The following is a 13233-nucleotide window of genomic DNA, read 5'->3' on the forward strand; positions in this document are numbered from 1 at the left end:
GCCAGCTACCTCAACCTCCTCCAGATTTAATCTCTCTCCCCTAAACTCATCTTTGTTCTGCATAGGATCCTCTTCCTGGCTCTCTGGTTCAGAAGGTGCCCACAGGCTAAAAGTGGGGGAAATTCTTTCCTTTTTACACACAGATTATAGTCCTACACTGACTGTTGTCCATTGTGTGAAACATATTTTGGCCTGTTTTCTGTTTTTTTCTAATAAAAAGGTTAGTCTGGCCCTATTACTCCATCATGGCCAAAGATGGAGGTCAAGGTTATTAAATATTTAAGTTGAAGATATTTTTACTTCAGAGTTCATGATAAGAAACAGTGTTGTACCAATAATGGAAATTTCATGGGAATTTTTCAACTAATAGCTGGGTTTAACCCACTTTTGCTTAAGGTGTAGGAAAAAAATTATAAAAAAATTTTAAATGACTTATTTTACAAAAACAATTCATGAAAAATTAATGATGGGAAATTTTTTAAAAAGTTTTTTAAAAGGCTTTACTTTTAAGCAATCTGCACACCCAATATGGGGCTCAAATTCACAACCTTAAGACCAAGAGATGCATGCTCTAGCGACTAAGCCAGGCGGACATCCTGATGGGAAAATGTTCTGGGGTTTTTATTTTTTCATTTTTTTTAATCTATATATTTTTTTTACATTCTTTTTTAAGATCTAATGTATTCATCTGAGAGAAAGTCTGAAAGCACAACCTGGGGGATGGAGCAGAGGGAGAGGGACAAGCACACTCCCCAGTGAGTGTGGATCCCAATTCATAGCTCCATCCCAGGACCCTGAGACCATAACCTGAGCTGAAATCTGATGCTTAACCAACTGAGTCACCCAGGAACCCCTCATGGAAAAATGTTTTCAAAAGTGGTAAATCAAATATATAACCAGACACCAATAACAACACTACACATTCTATTCTGGATGTGACAAACTGATCAGTTGTTGATTACTGTGCACTACTCCTCTAACAGGAACCTCTATAGCAATTTTTAACTTTTTTATCTGACTTTTTTCAACAAGGTGAAGAAATATTTGAGCTATTTTAATCTGCTGTTGAATGACATTTACAGTCATATGTCAGCACAACAGAGCAAAGGGGTACATGCTCTTTAAAAACAACTTTGCAGGGGCACCTGGGTGGTTCAATCAGTTAAGCATTTGACTCTTGGTTTTGGCTCAGGTCATGATCTCAGGGTCGTGAGAGCAAGCCGGGTGCTGGGCTCCACACTCAGCAGGGAGTCTACCTGAAGATTCTCTCCTTCTGCTCCTTCTCCCCACTCTCTCATATAAATAAATAAAATCTTTATAAAAAAAATACAAACTTGGGCACCTGGGTGGCTCAGTGGGTTAAAGCCTCTGCCTTCGGCTCAGGTCATGATCCCAGGGTCCTGGGATCGAGCCCCGCATCGGGCTCTCTGCTCAGCAGAGAGCTTGCTTCCCTCTCTCTCTCTCTCTGCCTGCCTCTCTGCCTACTTGTGATCTCTCTCTGTCAAATAAATAAATAAAATCTTTTAAAAAAATACAAACTTATTTAACAGTTGATAAAACCCAATTTTAACTGTCATTTAGAAAGACACTTAGGAACATTCCAACTGATAAATTTTATTTTTTTTTATTTTTATTTTTTTTAAAGATTTTATTTATTTATTTGAGAGAGAAACAGTGAGAGAGAGCATGAGCGAGGAGAAGGTCAGAGGGAGAAGCAGACTCCCCATGGAGCTGGGAGCCTGATGTGGGATTTGATCCTGCGATTCCGGGATCATGACCTGAGCCGAAGGCAGTTGTCCAACCAACTGAGCCACCCAGGCATCCCAGCTGATAAATTTTAGACTCCTGATGTGGACATATATGGCAGGCACCTTCTTTTTTTTTTTTTTTTTTGGCAGGCACCTTCTTATGTTGTCTTTAAATTTATTTTATTAAAGCATTGAGATGGGGCGCCTTGGTGGCTCAGTGGGCTAAGCCTCTGCCTTCAGCTCAGGTCATGATCTCAGGATCCTGGGATAGAGCCCAAATCGGGTTCTCTGCTCAGCAGGGAGCTTGCTTCCCTCTCTCTCTTTCTGCCTGCCTCTCTGCCTGCTTGTGATCTCTGTCTGTCAAATAAATAAATAAAATCTTGGGGAAAAAAAACATCGAGATAAAATTGAGGTAAAAAGTTCATGAATATGGGACACCTGGGTGGCTCAGTTGGTTAAGCAGCTGCCTTTGGCTCAGGTCATGATCCCAGCGTCCTGGAATCGAGTCCCACATTGGGCTCCTTGCTCAGCAGGGAGCCTGATTCTCCCTCTGCCTCTGCCTGCCATTCTGTCTGCCTGTGCTCGCTCTCTCCCCCTCTCTCTCTCTGATAAATAAAATCTTTAAAAAAAAAAAGTTCATGAATATGAAATTAAAGTGATAAAGGTGAGAAAATCAAAAGAAATTGTCCTGACATTGAAAAGTAAATAGTAATCACTTTTTTCAGATCGTAATGAAAACAGTAATTGTAGAAGAGATAAATTGAAAATGAAAGTAATATTTAGGCTCTTGAATTGTTTGATAATTTGTGAAGAAAGTGAACCATATAAACTCATTAAAAATATTAAATTTCTTTCTGACTTGACCTCAAGTTGACATCAGTGCAGAGGATATAAACTCATAATACATGATTACAGTAAATATGTGTGTGTGTGTATAACCAATAACGAACTGAAGATGAAAAACAATTTCTTAACTATCGATAATAAAAAATTGATCAACTATGCTAGAGAAAAGGCTAAATGATCTTCTATTCTCTCTATAGAATATATTACAAACCCACTTTCTTATGAAGAGACGATTTAAGTGTACATAGCCGAAAATGTCGGCGGAGCAGTGGGAGGAGCATGGAGAAGCGTGTCTGTAGTTCATTAATAAAAAATACTATATTTTAAAATTTTGCATTCCAATTTGTAATATTTTTTTACTTTAAAAAATCTGTAATATGGTTATTTCTTTTCTTACTCTAAATAAATATTCACTTTCGCACCTAATTTTATATTTATATTGTCACTCTTTTTCTTAAGGAGCCACCCTTGCCAAATTGCATGCATATAAGCTTCACACCCCACAAAATCTGATTTGTTCTCTTTTCATCCGTTCTTATCCTCTTCTAATCTGTACAAATTCATGTAATCATGAATTTGTAATCATACAAATTCATGTAAGAATTTTCTCCCCTACTCTTAAAGTGATTCCCCATTAGCCTTATGACAAAGACCAAAATCCTTAACATAATCTGGGCCCTGTTTACCTCTCTATCTCCTTCTCTTCCTCTGCTCCAGCTACACTGGCATCTTTTAGTTCTTTGCACTACCTCAATATCCTCGCAATGCTGTACCCTGTGCCTAGGAGACATTCTACCACCCCACTATCCCATTAACACATCATCTCCCATTTAAACTCCTCAAGGCCACAGAAAATTTATTTCCTTAAATTGCCCCATGCCTGGGTGGTGTAGGTCATGACCTCAGGGTCCTGGGATAGAGCCCTGCATTGGGCTCTCTGCTCAGCAGGGAGCCTGCTCCTCCCCTCCCCGCCCCCATCTGCCTCTCTTCCTACTTAAGATCTCTCCCTCTCTGTCAAATAAATAGTCTTTTTTAAAAAATTAGGTCAGCCCCCCACTTCCTTAAAATGTTGATTTCTTTATTTACTTTTCCTTCATAGCATGTCTCCTTATTTGTAATTATACACTTCTGTGATTATTAGATTGTATATTTTTCTGCAACTAGACTGCAAGCTCCATGAAAAAGGAACAGTGTCTCCTCAGCATTAGTCTAGCATCTGGAATAAAGCTGGCTCTTAATTATACAATCTCTGCCATCAGATAGTTCATAAAGTAGCCTTGAACCAAGACCAGTGATATAATCTTACAATTTGGGGCATCAATGCAGGTTCTTCTTTGTGCCAGAAGTCTCCTGGAAGTCTTGGTTTCCTAGGGATTATTACACCAGTTTGCAAAATGAGCATAGTTTGAGGCTGTAACCCAGTACCTTGACCATCTGGGAACGACTCTTACCAGATTCTCAGAATAATTTTTCTTACAGTGGAACTTTACTTCATTTTGTAAAGGTTCTCTTGCCTTCTGTAAACCTATTTTTTTTTTCAAAAAGTTAACACTTCCTTTTGCATAAGACTTACAGTTGAATATATGACACTTCAAAGTACTCCCACAATTATTTTTAACTCATTATAGTGCTTTCATGAGTTTTAAAACACTTTTCAGGCCAGATGGTCTCGCTTAGAGAAAATACACTTTGTTAGGAGCCAGGAGGTACAGGTTGTTACTCTAAGTTGGGAATAAAACTTGACCCTTCACCTTGCCAGGGATAATTCTGTTTGCATAGACTTTAGCAGACGGTTGAGGTAGAGCTGTACCTGTATTTCTGTATCCCAGAAATATTTGGAGCCTTAGTACATGGAATTTTCCCCCCTAACCATTACTTAATGTGGTTGGGTAACCATGTTTCAGGGGTTTTGTTTTGTTCAATGTGCATATCCTCCAACATCTTCTAAAAGGGCTTTCAAAAATTCACCAAGTAGTATTAGGCTGTCAGCTTCGAGTGTAACAGGTGAGCTGTAGAGAAAATGAGAAATGATTCAACATAAAGGCTCTCGTAAGTGGCTGTTGACTCGAGAATAAAATACGACAGAGACCAGACTTCGCCCACCAGCTGACCTTACTACCAGGTAAGCACTCTCCTCCCTTCTCTTAACCGCCTACTGTGAGCTGATTCCCTCGTTCATTTCATCTTCTCTCCATTTTTTTTTAAGATTTTATTTATTTATTTGGCAGAGAAATCACAAGTAGGCAGAGAGGCAGGCAGAGAGAGAGAGGAGAGGAAGCAGGCTTCCTGCCCAGCAGAGAGCCCGATGCGGGGCTCGATCCCAGGATCCCGGGATCATGGCCTGAGCCGAAGGCAGAGGCTTTAACCCACTGAGCCACTCAGACGCCCCATCATCTTCTCTCCCTTTTAACCCTCGCACCAAGCGTTCACATACACAGCGCTCGCGAAGCCAACCGGAGCCTGAGACTAAAGCAAGCGCAAAACCCCCAACCCGACCGGTTCTTCGCCCCTTGAGCCCACTTCCGGTTTCCGGCCCACCGATCCGCCCTGCCTCCCTTTCCGTTCGCAGTCCTGCCCCGTCTGGCCTCACGTGACCGCAAGGCGTACTCCGCCCCCTGTCTCCGGTTCACGTGATCGTGCTAGGGGAGAAAACGCCTGACCCCAGTCCCCCGGCCTTTCCCGGCAACGCTCTTCCTCCTGCAGTTCGTTCGCCTTTTGGTCTTCAGACACTTGCGCGTCCCTCCATTCGGTCCCGGGGCCACCCCCGGAACCCAGTCTGCCATGTGGCTCCTGCCTCTGGCCCCAAGTGGGCCGCGGCGGAACAGCCCCCGTCACCTGCCTTCCTGCAGCGCGGCGCTGCTGCTGCTGCTGGGCAGCTGCCTGGGGGTCTCTGGGGTGGCGACGGGCTCTCGGAGGCCCAATGTGGTGCTGCTCCTCACCGACGACCAGGACGAAGTGCTCGGCGGCATGGTAACGCTTCTATTTCTGCCCCGCCCCTCGATCTCCCCGGCTGACCCCCAGGTTTCTTGTCCTCTTTCCCCATCCCCACCCCCAGTTCCCTGAGCTGGGTGCCTGATCCTGGATGGTTTTGCTTTTGCCACGCCTGACCCCATACGCAAGTTTGAGGGGCCGCAGGACTCTGTTTCCTTTCTCTCCCGCGTCTCTTTTGAGTAGGCACACATGCACGCACTACACAGAGGTTCGAACCTGGACCTTAGTGCTGCGGAGTTCGCGTTTATAGCTCAAAATAAACAGGTGGACGCCAGTTAGGGATGGGCTGAACCAACGAGGAGCAGGTGCTGGCTAAGAGCACGCAAGCCTCGTTTTTCTTTTGGCTTAGAGGATCTGAGGACAAGTCCAGCTCTCTCTTTAAAGGACCTAGGCCACCTCTGTGTTTGTCTCCATGTATAGTGTCTGTGCCCGATATTTAATAAGTGCTGAGATCAACTAATCTGATGGATAGGTTGTCAAACTCTTCAGGCTGCGCTTTGCCTCCCAAGAATCGAGAGAATTCAATTAGCTTAATTGAACACCTGGCCGATACATTTGCTACTATTGTCCGTGTTCCATTTTAAATGTGTTTTTTTTATGAGACTTCATTGTTTCCCAGAGTGAATCTTGCTTCTTTATCTTAGAGTTCTGGAATTTATGACCTTCAGGCGCATTACCCAACCCCTTACTCATGGAGGCTCCAGAAAGTGGCTTTCCCAAGGCACTTATGTAGTTGAAACAGGTCAAAATTCTGATGAGTGCTCTGATCCTGGTTATGGCATTTTTCTTATCTTTTAAGAAAATATATATGTCCTTTATTTCTTCGTTTCAGTTATCTTTTTGTTTTCAGCTAAGTGCTGAGACTATGAAAACACTTCACGCAAGAGGTTCCTAACTTACACTGTCTGGGAACACCCTACCTCACTCAGTGTCCTTCAAACTGCCGATTTCAACCCATAAGTGAGTTGTGAAATCAGTTTAGTGAGTAGCTCCCAGATTTTTTACTTTCCTGTGAAATAAAGTAGAATAGAAAATGTTGGTGTGATACATGTGGGTATATATGATAAAGGTACGCATATCCATAGATATATTTCTGGATAATGAGTGAAAATGTATTTCTTACTCAGGACTGTGTTCACAGTGCTGAGAAACTTTTCTGGTTTATGTTTAAGATGCTTGCATTTACATTTTGTGCCACATATGCCTCATTGCCTTTTAGTTTCTACTCCACCACATTGACATTGAAGAGTCTTGACTTAATTGCTCTCCTGGAATTTACTTTGTTTTTTCCATTCCCACCACTCCACTGACCCTCCTCACAAAATTCCTTCAAAAAAACTTTATGTGCGTCCTTGAAAAGTGCTTTGTCTGGAAAAGGCAAGCCATCTCTATCAAAAATTAGTAATAGCTTAGTGACTAAGACAATTAAAAGGTCAAGCTTTTACATCTCTGGTGAAAACAAAAGTTTATCACTGAAATATAAGGTGTTCAGAATTGAGTTTCTTAATTCTTACAGAACACAGGTGTGGTCTGTATAGCTTTGAGGTATCTTCTCCTTAGCATGTTGTATTTGCTTCTTTAAACCAGTATCAGATTCTTTATTATAGGTGTTTATACTAAAGAGCCAAAATTGAGTGGGGAACAAGTCAAATTTAATGCTCTTAACTCTCTGGGGTATTCTGGCTTCTCTTGTATCCTTTTCCAGGGTATTCTACCACTAGTTGTCAAGCAGGACTTGAAGGGAAATCACTAAGACAGTAACAGCATTTGAAAACCTACTTGGAGCAGTAAGAGTGTGAAGTATTTTATACTTGTGTTTCAGTCATAAAAGTTCTCTGCTGTACATATTGTCCTTCCCTTAAATAAGAGGAAACTAAGAGGGTGTTAAGTAACTTGCCCAAAGTTCATGTAGCTAATAAGGAGCAAAGCCTGGTGTCTTATGATCTTGAAGCCCCATTTTTCTCATATTCTAGAATACTGACTTAACAGATGTCATTCCACATAACCACATCAGCTACTCACTTATACTTCAGATCAGAGATTCTTAAGATGATAGGAACACCAGGGGGATCATGGAAGTCCTTAATTTATACGTAATACTCTGTATTTTATCTTCAATTTTGTGGAGAATGAGGTCTCTGGCTCAAAAAGGATTATGAATTGCTGCCATCGTTGGCCAAATAAACCGTAGTCCAGTCCACCAGACCAGCTCAGGTAGAAGGATTCTAGTACTTCCTGTAGTGTTTCATGTAGAATCTTTCAGTCATCTTTGAAATCGTCTTTTATGATCATCTTGAACATTTCCCTGTATTTGTTGCAGGTATCATCTGTGGGACTCTGGTTTTTTGCTTAGGGAATAGTTCCTATTTTATTTTACTTGAATGTTATGGTGGGATGGATACACTCTACTTCACTGGTTGCTCTTTCTAAAATCATTCACCCTGGAAGAACTGACATTTGGTCAAAATTTCAAGGAAGTAAGGGAAGGAGCCATGATGTAATGTAGGGGACGAACACATCATGTCTTTGCTGAAAACAATGATTATTAAATATGTTAAAATTTTATTTCAGAGCCACTATACATGGAGCCAAAAAAGTAAATGACTCCTTAGGATTTTTATGGAAGGGATTTGCTTTGGATGAGTCAAGTAATGCATTTACCCAGATCCAGGTATCAGATTGACTGCTCCTTAAGCGGTGTTGTACAATCTTGACCTGACCAACCTTGTAACTCTCTTTGCTGGTATCTTAAGGATCCATTTTAGCATTTAGATTAACATAGACACAGACATTTTCAGTACAGCGTGGTTCTTGTTAGGATTTGTTTGATTTAGCAGACATGGTTATCACTGTACTGGTGTTAGCAGCATAAAAATTACAGTCATTAAGACAAATTCTTATTGACACTAAAATCTCTGTGCATCATCTGCTGGCTCCTGCCTAACACTTTGACCTTGTCTTACCCCACAGTCTCCTTTACTTGCTGTGCTACTTCCACCACATGTGCCTTCTTTCTGTTCCTCACATGTGCATCTTCTCTGGCAGCTCTTGTCTTTGCTATTCACTTAGCCTGGAAGCACCTTTTCCTAGATCTTAGCATGGCTGGCCTCCTCATCATGTAACTCTGAGTACCCAAGTTACTTCCTGAAAGAGGCCTCTCCTGACCACCCAACTAAAGTAGTTTCCCCCTCTCCCGCCAGTTAAAGGACATCATCCTGGTTTATTGTGTTCATAGCACTTTTCACTGCCTGAAATGATTGTCTACCTGTTATTTAAGTCCCCAAGAATACAGAGGTCATGAGATCAAGGACCTTTTGTCTTCTGTTCACCCTGGCCTCGATCAGTGCCTGACACACGTTAAGTATTTAACAAATGGGTTATAATCACATACTATAGTCTTACTATAAATCAGATATTCTGGGGCACATGGGTGGTACAGCTTCAGCTGAGATGTCTTCCTTCAGCTGAAGGAAGCCTTCAGCCTTCAGCCTTCAGCTGAAGATGTTTTCCTTCAGCTCAGGTCATGGTCCCAGGATCCTGGGATCAAGTCCCACATCGGGCTTCCTGTTTCTCCCTCTCCCACTCCCCCTGCTTGTGTTTCTTCTCTCGCTGTGTCTCTCTGTCAAATAAATAAAATCTTCAAAAATAAAAAATAAAAAACAATTAGATATTCTTCAGTACTGTTGCATATTTATCCAACAGTTTGAGGATTGAGTTCCATATAATCAACTCACAATGTCCTTTTTCCCATTTATATTTTGTATTCTCATTTCCCCTCCCTCTGTTGTCATAACTCAGATTTCTTGTCAAACCAGTGTTTAATTCAGCCCAATATTCTTTACCTGAAAGTAGCACCCAGTGATGTTTTCTGGAGGATCTCAGTTGGTGACATTGCTTCTGAAGGTTAACGAAGACTTATAGATCTGTAGCATCTCCTTGGAAACCTATTCTGGAGCTACTCATGCACTTATGAAAGATCTTCTTAAATAAGTTAGAATTCTCATCCTTTTGAGCTTATGGGTTCTTTAGGTTTTTTACTATTTATATAAAACAGTGGGGGAGAGTCGTTTATACAGTATTATAAACAAGAACCTTGTTAACATAATCACATATTTAGGTGATCTTTAAGGAATTACTGCACTATAAGGTATATTTAAAACTATACTGAATATGGTCTCAGATTTCAAAGGTACTTCAAAATCATCATGAACTGATTGATAAAATACAACTAAAATTAGAATCTCTTCAGTGGTCCTTTTTTGTTGTCTGGAATCTAAATAAAGATTGTTAGTGTTCCTTTTATTTGTATTTTAATGACCTTCTTCATACTTTTATCCTCACTCTAGGATTTGAGATTATTGTCTCTACTACTTGCCATCTGGTTCAAGTCCTTACTTGAAGTTGTGATTGGCCTAGTGCATGGGGTTTTGAGCTTGTGATTGAAAAGGAGGCATTTGGACTCTATCACTGATGATATTTGAGTCCTTTTCTGGGCTTCGGGACATTATCTGGCTCTGGGAACCTAAAACCTCTCTGTTTTTAAAGAGGGGAAGGCTCCTTTCATCTCTTAGCCCACATCATGCTCCTAAAGATGAATTAATGGAGATCTGCCCCATCTATCTTGTGAGAGGGCTGCTGACAAAAGAGAGCACCAAAATTTCATTACATTGAAATCAGCATTGCTAGAATAATGCTATCAGCTGTGAACTTTCCCTTCCTGCAGGCATTGTGACCCCACTGCTCTTTTGCAAGGGATATAACTGACTGTAACCAAACCTGTTTGGTTCATCTCCAGAAATAGAACTCTTTTGGCAGTTTCTTAGTGTCAAATGGAGCTGATCATTGCGAGTAAGATGCAAAAAACGTGAGTTTTGGTCTCTGTGTTTTTTTTTTTTTTATTGGAGGAAATGGCTTAACAGATGATTATTTACTTCACAGACACCACTAAAGAAAACCAAGGCTCTCATTGGAGAAATGGGGATGACTTTCTCCAGTGCTGTAAGTTTTAAAGCTACCTTAATTTTGTGAGACTTGATGTTGATGTTCTAAGAAGAAGCATGCTCTTTTGGGGAGACCTAGTTAAATGCCTGATCTAAAGGAAGGACTTTATATAATGTGATTTAAATGCTTTTAATTGAAATACTACTTTTTACAATTTGAACCTTAATTGTAGGTATTTTCTAAGCCAGTTTGATTTATAGCTCAGAACTAGAGAATATTTAAAGCTTTACTGTTTGAGGTTTGGAAATGAATTGTAAGAATCAAGTAACATTTATGCAATGTAAATTGCTTTGTGGTCAACTCTTGCCAGCCACTTTACAAAGCCCTATTAACCCTGACAGTCAGCCTGAGAAAAATAATAGCAACCAAACAAAACCAGTATCTTGTGTGTGTATACACATATATGTGATGTATGAGGTATAAATAGCTATGTCTATGTAAACATAGATGCAGGGGTGCCTGGGTGGCTCATTGAATTAAGCATCGGACTCTCAGTCTCAGCTCAGGTCTCAATCTCAGGGTTAGGAGTTCAGGCCTGGTGTGAGCCCAAATGAGGGAAGGAAGGAGATGCAAAGAGTTGCAAAGATCCATAATAAAATACTAATAAATTCAGGAACCATGCACATAACCAAGTAAGTAGTAGCCTAGCTTATCAGGAAATCCATTAAACAGCAACTAGTGTTGTGCTTAAGAGCACAGATTCTGGAGCTAGATAACCTAGTTTTGAATGCTCTCTCTGCCTCTTTTCTAACTGTTTGATGTTGGGCAAGTTATTAACCTCTCTAGTTTCCCATTTGTAACTGAGTGTCCTAAAATCTGTCTCAGGGTTTTGTGATATTAAATGAATATATACATGTAAAGCAAGCACTTATATCAACACCTGAGTTGCAGTAAATACTACGTAATAGTGGTTGTTATATTGTCCACCAACAAGATCAGTAGTTGAAAGACGAAAAAAGTAATGTTCATCTTAATAGATGCTTGAAAGCCCTTTGAAATTTTAGCATCCTTTCCTGGTAATTTATTGAACTGTTAGAAGAATGCATCCTTATTATGATGAGTATTTCAAACAAATAGCACACCTTATAGTTAAGGTGCAAGACTCAGGCCAGTGCTGTTAGAGATGAGACAGGGGCCCAATACTTGTCACTTACTGCTGTTCTGAATTGTTGTGATCGGCATGAATCCTGCAGAATTAACTGGAATATTGGAAAAAGACATAATTATTATTTCCGCTTCTTTGTATTTTCTACCCAAAAAATGTAGAATTGTTCAAAAACTTTTTAAATTAATAGAGTTTAGTAAAATAGAAATGAAAAAATAAAAATAATCTTCTTCTATATAACCAGTTAGAGAAGTACTGGAGGAGGGAGAAGAGAGCCCATTCATACAGCAGGAAAATGCAGGCTCTAGGTATAGCTGCTGGGCAGTAATGGTTAAGACCTATGTTTATAAATAAGGTTATAGAACTTCATTCGTAATGTAATAAAACTACTTAATAAGAATACTTAATAAGTTTATTCTAATCAAAATCCCAACAAGATTTTTTTTAATAATTTTTTTTAAAGATTTTATTTATTTATTTGACAGAAATCACAAGTAGATGGAGAGGCAGGCAGAGAGAGAGAGAGAGGGAAGCAGGCTCCCTGCCGAGCAGAGAGCCCGATGCGGGACTAGATCCCAGAACCCTGAGATCATGACCTGAGCCGAAGGCAGCGGCTTAACCCACTGAGCCACCCAGGCGCCCCAACAAGATTTTTTAAAGGCTGAATAAAGTGATTCTAAATTTATCTGTAATGATAAATAGGTTAGAACAATCAAGGTAATTTCTTAAAGGAGGAAATTGACCTTCCAGATAACAAAATGTAAAATGAAGATACAGTAAACAGTGTGATAGCGACCAAAAAAATAGGTCAGCAGACAAGCGAAAGGATTAAAAGTCTTGCCAATGTAAAAATTACAGAAGTCAAATAATCTGACAAAATTGAAAAAGCAAAAGTAAAAAATGGCAAATATTTGTAACATGACAGAATCCTTCCTTAACTCAGATTTTATGTAACAAGAAGCTGATGCCCCAGGAAAAAAATGTACAAAAAAAATGTACAAAGCACATGAACAAGTCATTCACGTAAACACAGTTGGTCAGTATGCATGTGGAGAATGTTCTTCCTCACCAGTATTTAAAAATGCCAAATCCAATTTGAAAGCCCAAAGAAATGCCAAGTATTTAATAAGGGATAATACATAAGTTTGGCAAGGGTGTACTTGAATGAGCATTCCTTCCCTGCTGGTGTGGGTATAAACTAGTATTCTCTGTAAAGTGGTTTGGTGATGTGTACTAAGATATACACAAATAATAGGTAAAATGGGTTACGTTTATTGATGATAGTAGCTAATGGAAAAATCATTAGAGTAGAAAAAATAATCTCTGTCCAGTGTATTAAGTGATATAGGAATTATATAAAGCTACCGATTATCCTGAAAATGAACCTTTGCCTCTCAGCTACATTAGATTCAGGTAGTAGTCATTATTTTTGGTTAAGATCTAGCTCCTGGGGTGCCTGGGTGGCCTAGTTGGTTAAGCATCCAACTTTTGATCTCTGCTCAGGTCTTGATCTCAGGGTCCTGAGTTCAACCTTCACTTTGG

General features: G+C 40.1%; 1 protein-coding gene across 1 annotated transcript in view; it reads left to right on the forward strand.

Annotated features, from left to right (window-relative positions):
- Positions 1-5149: 5149 nt before the first annotated feature.
- GNS (glucosamine (N-acetyl)-6-sulfatase) overlaps positions 5150-13233 on the forward strand; it is a 58166-nt gene continuing 50082 nt past the window's right edge. The window contains exons 1-2 of the mRNA XM_082738300.1: positions 5150-5564; positions 10524-10583. Of these exons, the coding sequence (XP_082594426.1) occupies positions 5376-5564; positions 10524-10583 (249 nt within the window). The 5' untranslated portion in view covers positions 5150-5375. The remainder of the gene's footprint in view (positions 5565-10523; positions 10584-13233) is intronic.

The sequence above is a fragment of the Mustela nivalis genome (genome assembly GCF_964662115.1).
Source record: "Mustela nivalis genome assembly, chromosome: 7".
Taxonomy (NCBI): domain Eukaryota; kingdom Metazoa; phylum Chordata; class Mammalia; order Carnivora; family Mustelidae; genus Mustela; species Mustela nivalis.